Genomic DNA, 18,870 nt, shown 5'->3' with positions numbered 1-18,870 from the left:
AATAAAACACAAAAGAACTATGGTCAGAACGTGACAGTAATATAGTACACTTATCATAAGTTGTTTTTAATCCAGAAAGGATAGCAAAAGTATCTAGATCCTCTATGAGGCCGTGGAGAGACTCTAATTGTGGTTTTAAAAGAAAACATGAATCATCAGCGTACAATGACACCTTAGTTTTTAAGACACGGATTTTTAATCCCTTAATATTATTGTTTGATCTAACAGCTAACATTTCGGTGGCAATAATAAACAGATATGCCGATAGTGGACAACCTTGTTTTACTCCTCTAGATAGTTTAAAACTTTGAGATGTAGCCATTATTTACTATTTTACACCTAGGGTTACTATACATAACTGAAGTGTTGTGAATTTTTTTTAATGGACTGGATCTTTATATATACCACTTGGGTCCTGTTTCAGTAATAATGATGTCAGACCTTCTTGTTGCGTATCTGATAATCTACCATTTATATAGGAGTGGTTAAAACATGCTAATAATGGTCCTTTGAGTATATCAAAAAAGTTTTGCAAACTTCCACTTGTTGCGTGTCCGATAATCTACCATTATAATCTACCGTTGGTATACATCCACTGGTATGCCATTCAGCCCTGGAGTTTTCCCAGACTTAAAGGCTTTAATTTGGCCTTCACATGAGTCTTTCTGTACAGATGTTCATTTTATATTATTAATAGTAAAACAATCCATACAATTCGTTTCAGTTAGTGGAGATGGAGGAGCCTGAAACAAAAACATATTCTTAAAGTACTTTACTTTTGTAACAGTTTTCTTCCGCTGAAGGAGTGGAGGAGCAAAACGCAGCGTGGTTAGAGTTCAACATGTTTAATCAAGACCATACATGAGAACACTACAAAATAACAAATGTGAAAACCGAAACAGTCCTATCTGGTGCAATGACACAAAGACCAAAAACAATCACCCACAAAATACACAAAGAACATGGCTGCCTAAATATGGTTCCCAATCAGAGACAATGACAGACAGCTGCCTCTAATTGAGAACTAATCTAGGCAACCATAGACATACAAAACTACCTAGAAAGGAAACAGCCCCATAAACATACAAAACCGCTAGACCAGGCCAAAAAAATCCCCCATGTCACACCCTGACCTAACCAAAATAATGAAGAAAACAAAGATAACTAAGGCCAGGGCGTGACAACTTTCCTCATTCATAATATCATTTGGTGAATCATGCGTGACTCCATCATTTGTAACAAGTTTCAATAAAAACATTTTGGTAGCATTTCTATATTGAAAATTGAAAAAGAATTTGGTGCATTTTTCCCCATATTCCATCCAGTTCACTTTATTTTTATAATATATTACACTGGATCTTTCTTGAATAAATTCCTCCATTTCCTTTTGTTTTCCCTCTCTTCCCTCTTAACTTATTCTGTGCCTCTATGGTACCGTTTTCATTGCTATCTAACTGTACTGTTAGTCCTTCCATTTCCTTTGTTAATATGGACTCTTTTGATCTAAATTGCTTTTGTTTTACAGATGACTACTGAATTGCATGGACTCTAAAGGCACATTTAAAAGTGTCCCATACAATATGGGGATCTGCTGTACCTATGCTATGTCTGGAAAAAGTCAGTTATACATTCTTCTGTCCTAGTTCTAAACAATTTATCATCTAGTAGGCTTTGATTACATTTCCAATATCCTCGCCCACATGGAAATTCTGTAAGAGTAATATATATGCCGATTATGTGATGATCCGACTGCATTCTGTCCCCTATCAACACTTTTTAACTTTTGGAGCCAGAGAGAATGGCATAAGAAAGTAGTCAAGATGACTAGCTTGATTAAGCCTCCGCCATGTATATCTCACTAGATCACGGTATTTAAGTCTCCATATATCCACTAATTCCAATATATCCATGACATTCATGATTTCCTTAAGTGCCTGAGGGTGACAGTTTGTAGTGTGATATCCTTTCCGGTCCATAGAGGGATTTAAGACCATATTAAAAACTCCCACCATAATAATAGTCTAGTGTTGCTTGTAGAGTTGATAAATTATAACATATTTAAATAATCCATCTACCTTGAGGATCTGTTTGGACAATTTGCAGATTTGGATCAAAATTATTGTTAATTAATGTCACGCCCTGGCCATAGAGAGGCTTTTATTCTCTATTTTGGTTTGGCCAGGATGTGACTAGGGTGGGCATTCTAGTTTCTTTATTTCTATGTTTTCTATTTCTTTGTGTTTGGCCGGGTGTGGTTCTCAATCAGAGGCAGCTGTCTATCGTTGTCTCCGATTGAGAATCATACTTAGGCAGCTTTTTCCCACCTGTGTTTTGTGGGTAGTTATTTTCGGTTTTGTGTTTCTGCACCTGACAGAACTGTTCGTTGTTGTTTTGCTCTTTGTTATTTCATTCAAGTGTTTTGAGAATAAATCATGAACACTTACCACGCTGCGCTCTGGTCCACTTCTTCATCAGATGAGCGTTACAATTAAAACCATCACCCCTTTTGAATTTCTTTGCCCATGGGCTAAATATATTTCACCTCCCCAGTTCTTTTTCCACAAAACTTCATCTAAAATTGTTAAATGGGTTTCCTGTAAACAATAGATATTATATTCCTTCTCTTTTTGCCAGGTAAATACTGATAGTCTTTTCTTACTATCTGCTAGGCCATTACAATTCTAACTGGCTATACTTATTTCACCACTTACCATAATGAGACACAACTTTCAATTATTTTTATCAAAATATATGTTTGTAAACATACCATTAAAAAGTAACCTGATGATTGAGTGTCTATATAGCTGTACCATGATATTTGCATTGCTACTAGGTCCCTACTATTCCACCCGCTAAAAGCCCTCCTCATCCCGAGTTGGGTTGTCATCCCAATGCCCGGCAGACCACCTGTATCCCATAGCCCTGAACCGACTGGGATCCATCCTTTGAAAAGAGCACACAGTGCCATTTGAACAACTGCCAAATGCATCGCCCTCAACTCGATTTGTATTATATATACAGCTGTGGATCATCCTCTATGGTCCCTAACATCTTTTACTCATTCGCAACGGTTGTGGGATACACACATACACCCACACACACTCAACCCTTTCCCCCACACAACCATAAGCTCACATTCTCAACAATTGCACCATCCCAGAGCCCAACTCAAGAAATGTCTTGATTTGCAAATGCACTACAGAAGGCCTGCAAGACCGCGCAAAAAATGGGCAGAAATTGAGATTTTATTAACCATTGTCACATCCTAGATGATGGAGGTCAAGTGTACACCTTTTCCCTGAAACACCCACAATACGGTCACCCGTATTGACCATATTCCCAAGCATCTCCATGCAGTCAGACCCTGCCACCAGGGTCACAATAATATACCCCCTCTCTGAATGTCAGAGTGTGACACTCTTCCCCATGGGTTACTGCAGCTAGTGTTGCCAGCACTGCTACTGCCAGGTGGGGGCACCCCCCCTCTCCATGGGTTACTGCAGCTAGTGTTGCCAGCACTGCCACTGCCTGGGTGGGGCACCCCACCGGAATCCCCACCAGCTAGGTACAAGGTCATCAAGGTTCTCATTAGCAGCTTTGAGAATTTCCTTGTATAGTATGCTCTCCCTTTAGGGGGCTTTGGCTGTGCAGGACCAACCCTGCCAAGCAGGCTCAGAATCTTGAGGGGGCAGTGCTGCTCTTGGTCTCTGACCTCATTTTGGCTGCATACAGACCGCTTACAGCAGGCACATAAAACAGTTAGGGACTTCTCCTTAGTATCTGGGTCATTCAGGTGGGTGTCTAGGGTATAGGGTCGTGGACCGTACCATTACATTAGGATCATAAATAAATAATTAGATATAATTTATTTTAACATTTTAGTTCCCCATGATAGGACAGTAAATAAATGAAATGTATAATTTATTTTAAAATTGTTCCACAATCATAGGACAATAAATAAATAAGACGTATAATTCATTATAAAAGACATTGTGGCAGCAGACTTTGTGAAAATTAATATTTGTGTCAGTCTCAAAACTTTTGGCCGCGGGTGTAGTGTCCAAATAATATCCAAGCGCTCCGATTGGTTGGGAATAGCAGCGTTATAATGGGTGAGGGATAACTAAGGTAGGCTGAACAGCCAAACTAATGGGACTTAAGGGACTGTGAGGGAAAGTCAGGTAGAGAGGAGGAGCAGGACAGATTTTTTTTACAGGCCTACTGCATAGAAAATGTGTTTGGGAAAGTGGAGGAGAGAAAGTGCATTGGTGTGAATACTTTTGGCCGGTTATGATAACATTGTCGCACTGATGCATTGCAAATGGTGGCACAGGACATACAGAGATGAACACAGTGAAAAAGCAGACCCAATGGAATTGACAACCATTACAAAAATGGAAATCACTTGCAAACCACTTAAGCAATGAGGCATGCTGTAAAAGATGTGCAGGCTAAACTGAGTTTGTTGTTGAATTACTACATTTAAGTATGAATTACTATATTATTTCTCATTAGGCCTACATTTACATTGAAGTATTATTTGCAGTTGTCACTATGACAATGAACACACACTGTAAGCACTGAATGGTCTGAACCAGTGTCTGTGAGTTAGAGACCTCATTAATGGTCTTGTGTTAGCACCTTATTAATAGGTGGCTTGCAGTAGGATGCATTGATCAGTTGATTGAAAGGGTAGGACTGTAGAACGATAAATGATAAACTTTCCTTTAGTGTGGATGCTCACCAACGTTTTACAGTTCCTGTATGTAGCCTATAGTTGATCATTAGTTGTCGTTATAGTTATTGCCTTGCTGGATGGCCCAGGCCATAACTATGCAACAACACTAACGTTATGATCACAACAGAACTAGCCTACTATAAAGTCTACTTACACTAATTCATGTTTACTTGACTTTTATTCTCCTAAAATTTACTCTTTCAAATAATTGACTCTGGCAAGTTTGGTTTGGCACCGGCGTGCTGCAGTAGAGAGGTAAAGCGGAAGTCGAATCCATCACTTCTGTCATTTGGTTGTGCTCATAGCAACGTTCGAAAATGGGGTGGATTTGAGCTTAAAAATGACATTTACATGTCGTCTCTATGCCCGGAAATGCCCTTGTCTGGAGCAAAGGATCCCAATTTCAAACTCTCCAAAAAAAGTGTTCCAAACTCAAAAAAAAACTGGCAATAATGAATATTACATGAAAAAAGATTGTATGTAGTTTCTTGCAATTGTCCTCTCTGACTTTAAATAATATCTCTCTCAAAACTGTGATCCCTAAAAAATGTGTCCGGGGATTTGGTCAACTCCGTCAGATTTGTCTAAAATCCTACATTTATCAGGAATGAGCAGGGTCAGCTACACCATAAGGACCCCTTCTCCAGCTAGCCTGTTCTCTCTGTTCCTGCACGGCAAGCGGTACCGATTCAACTTCAGAAACTTCACAGAAAATTATTTGGTTATTACTATGTAATTACCATTTAATTTCTAAAGACATATCAAGTATTGTGAGGTGTAGTAAAATAAATGTACTTGTTTAATATGATTAAAGACACATTTTCATTCAAGACCAGGGTCATGTTCCATTAGGCCACACAATGGAAAAGGAAGTCCAGGTAGTCCCTCTCAATCAGTCAGTTTTCTTTCGTTTGGTGACTACTGAACATGACCCAGAGAGGTTATTTGTCAGGATTACTGGACCCTTCCTGCAGAGACAGAGGATTTGGGACGTTTGGGTGTCCTTGGTCCCAATACGTGGGATGGTTCAGAAGAGTGGTGCTTGCGCACATGGCGCAGCAGCAGCTGGCGGTCCGGTGTAGCGTACGGACAGAGGTGGCAGGGGAAAGACTCGCCTGTGTGGTGGCGTCGTGCGTGGAGATCTAAGCTCTTTTTCTGGATGCTACAGAAAGATTGAAAGAGAAAGAGGGAGATAGTGAGAGCGAGACAGACAGGGAGGGAGAGAGAGAGCTAACTTACAATGTCGGCAGTGTGGGAGACTGGCGAGGCACACAGAGTAGGTCATTGAGGAGTAGAGATAGAGTTAGCAAACGATTAACATGAACTCTAAACATACATTAGTGGGTGTGTGTGTGGTTACCTGCTGTAGGGACAGTACTGGCAGCAGTAGGGCCTCTCCTGTGTGTGCGTGCGGGAGTGTCGGCGCAGGGAGCTGCTGTCGATGGAGGCGTAGGGACACTGAAGGCATTTGAAGGGCTTCTCACCTACAGGTAGATAGTTAACAGCTCAGAGGTCACAAAGACAGCAAGGCTTCCATCTGAACCTTTTATCACATATTATTATCACACTAAAAACTCTGTACAAGATTATTGGTGGGCTCAGAACATTGTTTTTCGGTGTGAAAAGCTGTCTTTTCACTAGTCACTACAGTGGGTATTTAAAGGCAAGTACAACCATCTATTTGACTGTGGCCCTCAAGGACAGGTTGGGAACTCTGCACCCCTTGTATAGTAGAAAGACATTTTTAAACCCAAAGCTGCTGTAGATAACTGTTTTATTGGGCCAGAGTAGGTAGCTACTTAAAGGGCAATTTCACCACTTTTCAACCTCATTTTTATAATCTTCAGCAAAAAAAACAGTTACTATTATGGGGTTCAGTAGCTTTCCAACTATTGACAAAAAAAATGTTTTGCTCAGAATCAAACTGCAAATTATTAGTCTGTTGCCCAGTGCACTCCAATTCCCCCCCAAAAATGGCTGCATTATATAGTAAATATTGGTGTCGGCTTTCCTGCATGTTTCTCGGGGTGGCCCTATCTGGGAGAAACACTGAATTCCCCTAAAAATTGTGTTTGTTATGTCAGTGGAATGGAAAATTTACCTATATGGGATGAACATTTCAGTCTTCAACCTGATGGCATATTATGCAACTTCACTACTGTTACCATGGCCACACAGCTCTCAAAGTCATTGCTGGGAGAGAAGGTGCGGGAAAAGTTTTCTAATACATTTGGGCTACGGCAACATCCCCCCGCCCCTTGGTAAGAACCAATGCACAATGGGCAAATAATTGAGTTACTCCTCCAACAGTGTTCCCGACACTGGATTTTGCATGTCCAGCTATTCTGGACTTGTCTCTTTACAATACAAATGTAACACTCCAAAACGTACACATTTCCCACATGTACAAGTCACACACACAGTAATATGTGCCTTACTACACAGGTAGAACATTGAGGTACAACAATGTAATGAATAACACAGTTATTGTGTGTGTCCTTGTGCGGACTACAGTACCAGCTAGGATGATTGAATATGGTCTAAAGACGTTACCTGTATGAACACGGAGGTGCTGTACCAGTGAGGCCTTGAGCCGGGTGCTGTAGTGGCAATGGGGACACTCAAATGGCTTGTCCCCCTGGTGGATGCCCATGTGGCGACGCATGGTCAGCTTGGTGGAGAACTTCCTGTCATGGCAGGAAACAGGGCTCATTGAGATGCATTTACAACCTGGTCATACTTGAAATAAACAATACGCTATGAAGGCTTTATATGTCATTCAGAAAGTCTTTATAAGCACTACATCAATGCTTCAGAAATTGTGTATACATTAGGGCCTTAAAGGTTGTAGTTTGTTTAAAGTGGGCTCCCTCTATGCATGTCTCTCAAACACACACTGTAGCATTTACTTGATATGTGCTGCAACTATACCACCATAAAGTGGCAATGATTCTATGAAAGTTTTACACATAGAATTAGAACACTAGAACATGAACCTTCTTATAAACCACGTTTCCATCCACAGCTTTTATGTGCATAAAGTCATACCATATATATTTAAAAAAATCATGACAGCTGTGATTGAAACAGGAAGTGTCAGTACAATTTTGTAAATGCCGACAGATCATTAGTTCGTTTGACATGGTGGGAACTTTTTGTGTTGATAAAATTAATTATGCAAGAAATGTCAGTAGAAATGCTTTTATGCGCAAATATTGATATAATAACCATCATATCAAAGTAAACTTCATGTCACACGATGACATGTACTCCCACTACAACTCGTCGGGAAAGCATGCAGTTTACTAGGCTACAGATGTAATAAGTTATGATGAACTGATGAGCTTGATGCTCCTTTACAAAAAATATTGAGGGTCTTATTCTGGTGACATGATGATCGATGCTTGGCAAACTAAAATATTATCGCTCTTATCATAATAATCTCATCATTTAGACTAGCCTACCTGCACTGTATCCGTTATTGGCTAGGCACATTTGCTATTTAACCCAAAGGTTTTTGTGACAAAACTCAGTAGAGTGAGTGGAGTGGAAAATGTGATACAAACACATTGAACTTTAGATTTTTATTTTGAACATGAAAACTTAAGCAAAAATTACTTTGTGTGCACTACGTCATCACGCACTAATTTCTATCCGCACAAAGTCCGTTTGGTGGAGACACTACTGGTGAAAAAAAATGTATTTTCTTAATGCAGATTTTAGAATATTCGCATTAAAATCTGTCGCCAATTGGATTGAAACCTAGCTACTGATGCAGTAAGGTCAATGGAACTCGATCCAAACAATGGAACTCGATCCAAACAATGGAACTCGATCCAAACAATGGAACTCGATCCAAACAATGGAACTCGATCCAAACAATGGAAACGCACGGGGGAAAGATTTGACGAATATCCACTTTGTTAAAATCAGATTTGTTGAATGTGCACCAATCTGGCATCCTTCTTCTATCCGCCTTTGTTAAATGTGATACGCCGTGTGTAACATCCATTTGTAGTTTACTCCGCTACTTGAGTCGTCGTCATCTATGTCAGTCAGTCAGTCAGTCAGTCACTCACCTCACTCACTCACTCACCTCACTCACTCCACACAGACCTAGTACCACACCGTCACTTAAGGAGCGCTCTACCAGTGCTGGCAGGGGCCTAAATCCGTATGTTGTTTGTGCAACAGTATCTTCTAAATCAAAGAGGAATAGGCGAAGCATGAATATGTTGGCTACATGAATAAAGATTTAATGTAACCAAAGATTATAGGGTCCCCAAAGAAACACAGAACATCACTTTGGTTCCTACCCTGTCACAATAACTCGTCCATGGCATTTTCATTTATTGTCATGTCAAACAAACAACACTGTATTCAAAGTGCCCAGTAATTATTTATATTCTAACTATAGACTTGTAATAAAACATTCTATTTCCATGATTACAAAAGTTCATCCAAGTGTTTTGATCTATATCACAATTGCAACATTTGGTTAAAAATAAGGCCTAGTTTTTTTGCCCATATCGTGACTGTGGAAATGGAAATGCATACATTTATTAAAATGCAGGAAATTATTTTAGGTTGAAGTTGAATTGAACAGTATAAAACAATCAGAATGGAGAAAGACCCATTAAAATCATTTAGAATGTATGTGTTGCCACCCTAGGGTCACGTACTACTCATAGAAAAATGTAGAACTTTTATTAATCAAAAACATAAAATACCGTCAAAATAGTCATACCGTAAAATTAAAATACCATATATGATATGATATTTTGGCCATATCGCCCAGCCCCAATCACATGCCTTACTTTTATTTTCCTGCACAAGTAAAAGCAGGAAATGCATCACCTATGCCTCTACTGCCATTCATTAGACTGGTTTGGATTTCTCTCTGACCACAATGGCTGCCATTTTCAGACCATTCTGGAACTTTGAGGGGTTTAATTGAATAGGATCTCTATGGTTTTACAGCCCAGTTTTATATGGTACTGAAAACACACAGAAAAGGAAATAAACAAACAAAGCTTCTGCAATACTCTTTTCTTCCACAAAAAACTGTGACCCCTTGTGGTAAAATGTGTTACTGACACTTCTGAGTGACTGTACCTGTTGCAGAGGGCACAGCAGAACTCTTTCCTCCCTTTCTTCCTCACCGATTCCTCCGCTTTTTGCCCTCGCTCCTCTCTGCGCTCCTCTCTGCGCTCCTCTCTGCGCTCCTCTCTGCGCTCCTCTCTGCGCTCCTCTCCGCCCTCCTCTCCGCCCTCCTCTCCGTCCTCCTCTCCGTCCTCCTCTCCGTCCTTTCTTCCCCTCTGCTTCGGCATCCACTTATTCCACTTGTCTGGCTCCACTCCTTGCAGATCTTGTGGGTAATTACTTTCGTGGGTGAACTTCCTCAAAGCACACCTGTGAGTTGGAGATGGCAACGTTAAATGGACTGCACTTGAAAACAACAACAAATCGGTCACGACGCCATTGTCGTTTTGCTAAACAGCTGAGGGATGGATGGGTTGTCGAAATATAACCAGTCTCAAATTCATAAAGACAGCCATTAATGCAAGGGCTGACCATCCATGAGATCAAACTTATAGTTTTAACCATTTGAGGCTATAAAGTGTCTAAAAAAGCTTACAGTGCATTCGGGAAGTATTCAAACCCCTTTACTTTTTCCACATTGTTACTTTACAGCCTTATTCAAAAATGGATTCAACAGTTTTTTTCCTAAATCAATCTACACACAATACCCCATAATGACAAAGCAACATTTTTTGGACACACCTGATTCCAGGATTTTTCTTAATTTTTTACAATTTTCTACATTGTAGAATAATAGTGAAGACATCAGAACTATGAAATAAGACACACGGAATCATGTAGTAAGCATAAAAGTGTAAAATCTAAAAATATATATATATTTGAGATTCTTCAATGTATCCACCTTTTGCGTTGATGACAACTTTGCACACTCTTAGCATTCAACCAGCTTCATGAGGTAGTCACCTGGAATCCATTTCAATTAACAGGTGTGACTTGTTAAAAGTGAATTTCTGGATTTTTTTCCCTTCTTAATGCGTTTTAGACAATCAGTTGTGTTGTGTCAAGGTAGGGGTGGTATACACTGTGCTATCTAACCTCCAAACGAGCTTCAATGCCATACAACACTCCTTCCGTGGCCTCCAACTGCTCTTAAACGCTAGTAAAACCAAATGCATGCTTTTCAACCGTTCGCTGCCTGGACCCGCACGCCTGACTAGCATCACCTCCCTGGATGGTTCCGACCTTGAATATGTGGGCATCTATAAGTACCTAGTTGTCTGGCTAGACTGTAAACTCTCCTTCCAGACTCATATCAAACATCTCCAATCGAAAATCAAATCTAGAGTCGGCTTTCTATTCCGCAACAAAGCCTCCTTCACTCACGCCGCCAAACTTACCCTAGTAAAACTGACTATCCTACCGATCCTCGACTTTGGCGATGTCATCTACAAAATTGCTTCCAACACTCTACTCAGCAAACTGGATGCAGTTTATCACAGTGCCATCCGTTTTGTCACTAAAGCCCCATATACTACCCACCACTGCGACCTGTATGCTCTAGTCGGCTGGCCCTCGCTACATATTCGTCGCCAGACCCACTGGCTCCAGGTCATCTACAAGTCCATGCTAGGTAAAGATCCGCCTTATCTCAGTTCACTGGTCACGATGGCAACACCCATCCGTAGCACACGCTCCAGCGGGTGTATCTCACTGATCATCCCTAAAGCCAACACCTCATTTGGCCGCCTTTCGTTCCAGTTCTCTGCTGCCTGTGACTGGAACGAATTGCAAAAATCGCTGAAGTTGGAGACTTATCTCCCTCACCAACTTCAAACATCTGCTATCTGAGCAGCTAACCGATCGCTGCAGCTGTACATAGTCTATCGGTAAATAGCCCACCCATTTTTACCTACCTCATCCCCATACTGTTTTTATTTATTTACTTTTCTGCTCTTTTGCACACCAATATCTCTACCTGTACATGACCATCTGATCATTTATCACTCCAGTGTTAATCTGCAAAATTGTAAATATTCGCCTACCTCCTCATGCCTTTTGCACACAATGTATATAGACTCCCCTTTTTTTCTACTGTGTTATTGACTTGTTTATTGTTTACTCCATGTGTAACTCTGTGTTGTCTGTTCACACTGCTATGCTTTATCTTGGCCAGGTCGCAGTTGCAAATGAGAACTTGTTCTCAACAAGCCTACCTGGTTAAATAAAAGGTGAAATAAATAAAAATTTAAAATACAGAAGATAGCCCTATTTGGTAAAAGACAAAGCCCATATTATGGGAAGAAAAGCTCAAATAACCAAAGAGAAACAGTCCATCACTACTTTAAGACAAAGCCCATATTATGGGAAGAAAAGCTCAAATAACCAAAGAGAAACAGTCCATCACTACTTTAAAGACAAAGCCCATATTATGGGAAGAACAGCTCAAATAACCAAAGAGAAACAGTCCATCACTACTTTAAGACAAAGGTCAGTAAATACGAAAAACCATCAAACACTATGATGAAACTGGCTCTCATGAGGACCGCCTCATGAGACATTGTGAATCAGGCCTTCATGGTCCAATTGCTGCAAAGAAACCACTACTAAAGGGACTCCCGAGTGGCGCAGCGGTCTAAGGCACTGCATCCTCAGTGCTAGAGGCGTCACTACAGACCCTGGTTCGATTCCAGGCTGTATTACAATAACGGCAGTTATTGGGAGTCCCATAGGGCGGCGCACAATTGGCCCAGCATCGTCCGGGTTACGGTTTGGCCAAGGTAGGCCGTCATTGTAAATAAGAATTTGTTCCTAACTGACTTGCCTAGCTAAATAAAGGTAAAAAAAATAAGAAGTAGAAGAGACTTGCTTGGTCCAAGAAACACGAGCAATGGACATTAGACCGGTGGAAATCTGTCCTTTGGTTTGATGAGTCCAAATTGGAGATTTCTGTTTCCAACCACTGTGTCTTTGTGAGACACAGAGCGAGGTGAACAGATGATCTCAGCATGTGTGGTTCCCACCATGAAGCATGGAGGAGGTATGATGGTGCTTTTCTGGTGACACTGTCAGTGATTCTGCAGCAATACGCCATCCCATCTGTTTAGCGCTTAGCGGGACTATCATTTGTTTTTCAACAGGACGTGCTGCATCAGATGACCTGGCCTCCACAATCACCCGACCTCAACCCAATTGAGATGGTTTGGGATGAGTTGGACCACAGAGTGAAGGAAAAGCAACCAACAAGGAACTCCTTCAAGCATGTTGGAAAAGCATTCCAGGTGAAGCTGGTTGAGAGAATGCCAAGAGTGTGCAAAGCTTGTCATCAGCTACTATGAAGAATTTAGATTTGTTTTAAAAAACTTGGTTACTGTATGATTTGATGTCTTCACTACTATTCTACAATGTAGAAAACAGTAAAAATAAATAAAAACCCTTGACTGAGTAGGTGTGTCCAAACTTTTGACTAGTACTCTAACTATTCAGACGCTTTATTCGGTACTTTGTTGAAGGACCTTTGGCAGCGATAACAGCCTCGAGTCTTCTTGGGAATGATGCTACAAGCTTGGCACACTTGTATTTGGGGGTTTCTCCCATTCTTCTCTGCAGGTAATCCATCTCAAACTCTGTCAGGTTGGATGGGGAGCATCACTGCAGAGCTATTTTCAGGTATCTTCAGAGATGTTCGATCGTGTTCAAGTCCGGGCTCTGGCTGGGCCCCTCAAGGCATTCAGGTTTCGTCAGACCAGAGAATCTTGTTTCTCATGGTCAGAGTCCTTTAGGGGCCATTTGGCAAACTCCAAGCGGGCTGTCGTGCCTTTTACTGAGGAGTGGCTGGCCACTCTACCATAAAGGCCTGACTGGTGGAGTGCTGCAGAGATGGTTGTCCTTCTGGAAGGTTCTCCCATCTCCACAGAGGAACTCTGGAGCTCTGTTATTAGTGACCATTGGCTTCTTGGGCACCTCCCTGACCAAGACCCTTCTCCCGCGATTGCTCAGTTTGGCCGGGCGCCCAGCTCTAGGAAGAGTCTTGGTGGTTCTAAACCTATTGGGGAACTTCAATGCTGCAGACATTTTTTGGTACCCTTCCCCAGATCTGTGCCTCGACACAATCCTTTCTCGGAGCTTTATGGAAAATTCCTTCGATGTCATGGCTTGGTTTTTTCTCTGACATTCACTGTCAACTGTGGGACCTTATACAGACAGGTGTGTGCCTTTCCAAATCATGTCCAATCAATTGAATTTACCACAGGTAAATTTCTACCACCAATCAAGTGGTAGAAACATCAAGATTGATCAATGGAAACAGGATGCACCTGAGCTCAATGAGTCACAAGGGTCTGAATACTTATGTAAATAAGGTAGTTATGAAATTTCATTTATAAAAAATGTTTTAAACTGTTTGAGACAAAAGTTATATTCTTCACTAATAAATGGGTATACAGTATATCTTTACCAAGTATATTATCAAGTCCAAAATGGTTGTACCAATACCAGATTGCCCCTTTAATGGTCAAAGACGTATGGTTGAGATAATCAACTCTCTCAACTGTGTTCAAAGACCAACTTGTGAAAATTCATCCAAATAGATTTTATACAGTATTCCCATTAAAATTCTTTAAAAAGTCAATTTTTCCTGAAAGCCATTTGATTGAACCATTGTGCCATGTCTAATCATTGATTACTTCACAGAATAGAGGGAAGAAGGATGCATTTTTATGAAACTCAAATATGGCATATGTCCAGACCAAATGCTTTTAAAATATTTTGGGTGCACACAATGAGTAGGTTGGTTTGTTGCTCTCAGACTATGGCGCAGGAAGGGAACAGGCAAACTACTTACACAACATGGGTGCTCAGTCCATCCGGGTTTGTCAGTCTGTCCCCAAAGGCTTTGTGCTCTGAGAGAATGTGTTTGTGCAGCTTGTCCCACGACTTATCTGGAAGACAGACAGAGATGGTACAGCTGGGTAAAATTTGTATCATCTGTATTAATGTAAATGTGTTCATCGCTGAATAGGGTTGGAAAGCTGCTGGTAATTTACCAAAGTTAACAGAATCTTTGGTAACTTGGGGAATTAAAGACACACTCCTGATATTTTCCTTTTGAAAAACAATATCCCAAGAATAAATACAGTACTATACACACATAGGGTAAAAAAAATACATTGCGCAACTAGTGTACTTTTTAGATTGAATGTCCTTCTTGAAGCTTGCAGTTCTAGGAGTTGTTCTGATCGTGGTATTGTCGGACCCCACGGGAACAATTAGCTTGAGTTATCAGGCTATGGTTTGGAGGGCTACTCCGATCCAGACGGTGAAGAAACTAATGTACGTGAGCGTGGCTTTTAGCCGGAGCAAGGAGTCTGGGTAGCCAGTAAACCCAAACCAAGCCCAACCCAATGGCCCAACCCAATGGCCAGTATACAGTATCAGTTTGACAAGTTGTATGAAGCTGCAACTCAGAGCATTGTTTATTCATACTATGTAATGTACTGCCAGTGTTTTTGTGATGTTTTTGTTTTTCCCCTGATCAGAAAAATTAGCAATTGAAGTCGCTTGCGTTTCCCCCCAAAATTAAGTGAAAGTACCAGCTACCGGGCTGTTCCTGCTTTTATCCATTTTGCTGGTCTCTTGTGTAATCAAATGTATCACAGCATTTTCTTTGCAGATTTGGGTAGAAAACCAATAGCTTTTTGTGTGGTTATCCTCACAAGTTAAGCCAGTCCCCCATGAAAGCAATTCATTTTGTCCTTCTCTTAGCAACCCAACTCTCCTTGAATATGTCCAACATGTGGCAGCTCTCTGAGAGGGCTATGCCTATGGTGCAATTATCAGCCCAATAATGTGATAGAGAAATGACTAAACACAACCCAATACCATTACAAAACACTATACAGTGGCATCTCTCTGAGAGGGCTATGCCTATGGTGCAATTATCAGCCCAATAATGTGAAGGAGAAATGACTAAACACAACCCAATACCATTACAAAACACTATACAGTGGCATCTCTCTGAGAGGGCTATGCCTATGGTGCAATTATCAGCCCAATAATGTGAAGGAGAAATGACTAAACACAACCCAATACCATTACAAAACACTATACAGTGGCAGCTCTCTGAGAGGGCTATGCCTATGGTGCAATTATCATATGAAGCCCAATAATGTGATGGAGAAATGGGTTATTGACTAAACACAACCCAATACCATTACAAAACCCTATACAGTGTATGTTTGGGACTTTTACCATTGAAAACCCTTAGAGACTATAACATAACTGCTGTAGCCTAACGGTTTGCTCTAGTCTAAGGGAATAAACCACACACAGGGGCAGTTTCCTGGACATAGATTAAGCCTAAGGGAAGGAAAAACTGAATTGCTTTCATTGAGGGCTGGCTTGAATTGTGAGGATGATCACAATTTATTTTCATCACAAAAGCTATTGGTTTTCTACCCAAGGTTTGAAAGAAAATGTTGTGATACATTTAATAAACACAAGAGGCCAGCAAAATGGATAAAAGGGTGTGGCAATAGCAGGAACAGCATCTGGTGAGCAAAACCTGGTACATTGACACTTATTTATGGGGGAAAATGCAAGCGACTTCAATTAATACTCTTTCTGAATGGGCAAAAACCATCACCAACAATACTCCAAGCAGCAGCTTCATACTACTTGTCAAACATAGAGAACGGATACTGTATACTGGCCGTTGGGGTGGGCGGCTTAAAAAAAAGTCTTACTTACCAAAAAGGCAACCGGATGTCACCTGATAAAATGAAAAAAACTTGACAGATACCTAAATTTGAGTAGTTTACTGGTAAAGATTCCAGTAATAAACCCTCCCTTTGCAACTCTATCCCGGAACAAGTTCAATGTTAGGTGGAATAGTAGGGTAAAATTTGAATAAACACTGGAACAGCTCCTCACCACTGTAGTCACAGTGCTGGCACGTGAAGCATTCTTGAGGACTCCGCCGTTGACTGTGGTGCCGCCGCTCATGTGCATCCCGGGACTTAACACTCCGGAACTTCCGGAGACAAACCAGGCAGCCATGGGGCCTTATCCCCCTCTCTTTCTCTTTTTTCCCTCGCCGCATCCTCTTCCCGTGGGCCCTCCAGTGGCACTCCATCTCCCCCCACCCGGCCGACGTCCAGCCGCACTGAAGGCACTTGAAGCCCCTGTCCCCGTTGTGGCATTTAAGGTGGACCTCAAGCAAGTGTCTAGAGGTCAGGGTGGCGCGGCAGAGGACACAGAACAGTGACCTCCGCTGCTTGGAGCCATGAGGAGGAGGGGACTGCTTTCCCTGGGACTGGGGCATTTTGTCATCCATCTTGTCATCCAGGGAGGTGTCTGACTCCAAACCCTCTTGGCCGATGGGAGTTGAGGGAAGCTGGGTAACCGCTCGGCCTGAGAGGCCCTTGTTGGCTGTGGATATGCGACAGAGGCCCAGGGTCATGAGGTGAGCTGACTGGGCCATTTCATCATCCTTGGCCTCGTTTTTCACCACCGAGCCCATTGGACACGACAGGTTGACGGAGTCGGCAGCATCCAATCGGAACACGCTCTCCTCTTCGTCCTCCTCACCATGTCTCTCGTCCTCCTCAAACAAAGTGCTCACCTGTATAGGACCAGAGCAGGATAAACAAAACTGATTCTCAGCTACAAATCTGTGAATATATTGCCTACATAGAATTGGAAATTACTAGTCCACCTTTAGTGACGAATCCACTCGACTGGAATTTTCACTGCATTTGAAACACAATTTTTTTCCCGCTCCAGTGGGAAACTTCTCTCTTACCTCACAGGTCTGTGCAACGTGGAGGCTCCCGTCCGAGTTGGAACTCAGGGCCATGTCACATGACCGGGGACTGATATTGGGCAGCATGCCGTACATGGGCAGCAGGAAGGACATGCGCTCCAAGCCCATATGATCCATCTGGTCATCATCAGCATCCTTTGAGACAGAATGGAGGTCATCCTCCAGGTTGTAGCCCGGGGAGCCATTTTGGTCCGGTTCATCATCATCATCATCATCTTCTGTCAACTCCCACCCCTACCTCAAGGCCATTGTCCTTCTCAAGACAGGGAAGACCAGGGCAGGAGGAGGCTCCTAAATCGTGCCTCTCCAGTACGTGTGTTTGGATACTGCCTTTTAGGCCACTGGTGAACTGGCACACTCTGCAGCGGTAGACTTCAACCAGGAAGGCTTCGACTAAGGAAGCCACTTGGGCCTCCAGCCCCTTAGCAGTGACACAGTACAAGGAGGTGACCGTCTCTTCTGGAAGGTGTAGTGTGACTGGCCTGATGTCCTGGAAATCATAATTGACTGGACTCATCATCTGGGTTGAGCTAACATGGGGAGACAGAGGGATTGCATGAGATTAGCATAACTAAAATGTTGGGGATGCAACATTAGCTTCGTTTGAACTATACTTGTCCTAGCCATACTCCGATTAAGCAAGATATTCTGTATTCAAGAGACATAATGAATAGAGAAAGTCTTGCTTAGTGTCTAACCTTACACTTGTTGACCATGCATAATAGGAAGAACTTAGTCATAGCACTACAAGTCAAGCTGGCTAGCCGTGGAAAATGCATGCATGCGAAACTGAAATCTACAATAAATACAAACACATGCACGTAGGTAGATAATGAAGAACACACACTGAATTTGCTGAAATATGCAACGTTTCTATTTACCACGATAGCTAGTTAGCCGTCATTACGTTTGATAAACATGGAATCGCGCTGAATTAAACTCGCTCGTCACCACAGAGCCAAATTCCAGGTAGCTAGGTAGCTAACGTTACCTAGATCTACAGTACATAGCAAGACATATACGACAATAACGTCACATTAATATCAGCGATGAGTTCATGCTGTATGAAATGTAAACACGTCCGAAACGAACTGGATCCCAGCTGCCAATGAGCCAACCTGCTGACTTTTTTAGGGACCACTGACTGTTAATGGAATAGTTCGTTTCAGTGCAGTAAATTCCATTTTGTCTTATGACTTATAATTATATAATAGTGTGTCACATCAAGATATAGGCCCAAAGAAGATTCATTATTTCGAAATCTCTTATA

The 18,870-nt window shown here is 41.7% G+C and overlaps 1 protein-coding gene across 1 annotated transcript; it reads right to left on the bottom strand.

Moving 5' to 3' along the window:
* Window positions 1-5,519: 5,519 nt before the first annotated feature.
* On the bottom strand, window positions 5,520-18,728 carry si:dkey-154p10.3 (zinc finger protein 182). Its single transcript, XM_029642346.2, has 8 exons — window positions 18,482-18,728; window positions 17,580-18,130; window positions 16,709-17,399; window positions 14,622-14,718; window positions 9,854-10,150; window positions 7,292-7,425; window positions 6,099-6,222; window positions 5,520-5,900 (listed from the first exon to the last, which is right to left on the bottom strand). Exons 2-8 carry the CDS (start codon window positions 17,715-17,717, stop codon window positions 5,693-5,695), a joined length of 1,689 nt encoding a protein of 562 aa, XP_029498206.2. The 5' UTR covers window positions 17,718-18,130; window positions 18,482-18,728; the 3' UTR covers window positions 5,520-5,692.
* Between the last annotated feature and the right edge of the window lie 142 nt (window positions 18,729-18,870).

The sequence above is a fragment of the Oncorhynchus nerka genome, linkage group LG9b (assembly GCF_034236695.1).
Source record: "Oncorhynchus nerka isolate Pitt River linkage group LG9b, Oner_Uvic_2.0, whole genome shotgun sequence".
NCBI classification, from domain to species: domain Eukaryota; kingdom Metazoa; phylum Chordata; class Actinopteri; order Salmoniformes; family Salmonidae; genus Oncorhynchus; species Oncorhynchus nerka.
Note: the sequence above shows the minus strand (reverse complement) of the source record. Positions and strands in the feature narration are given on the sequence as shown.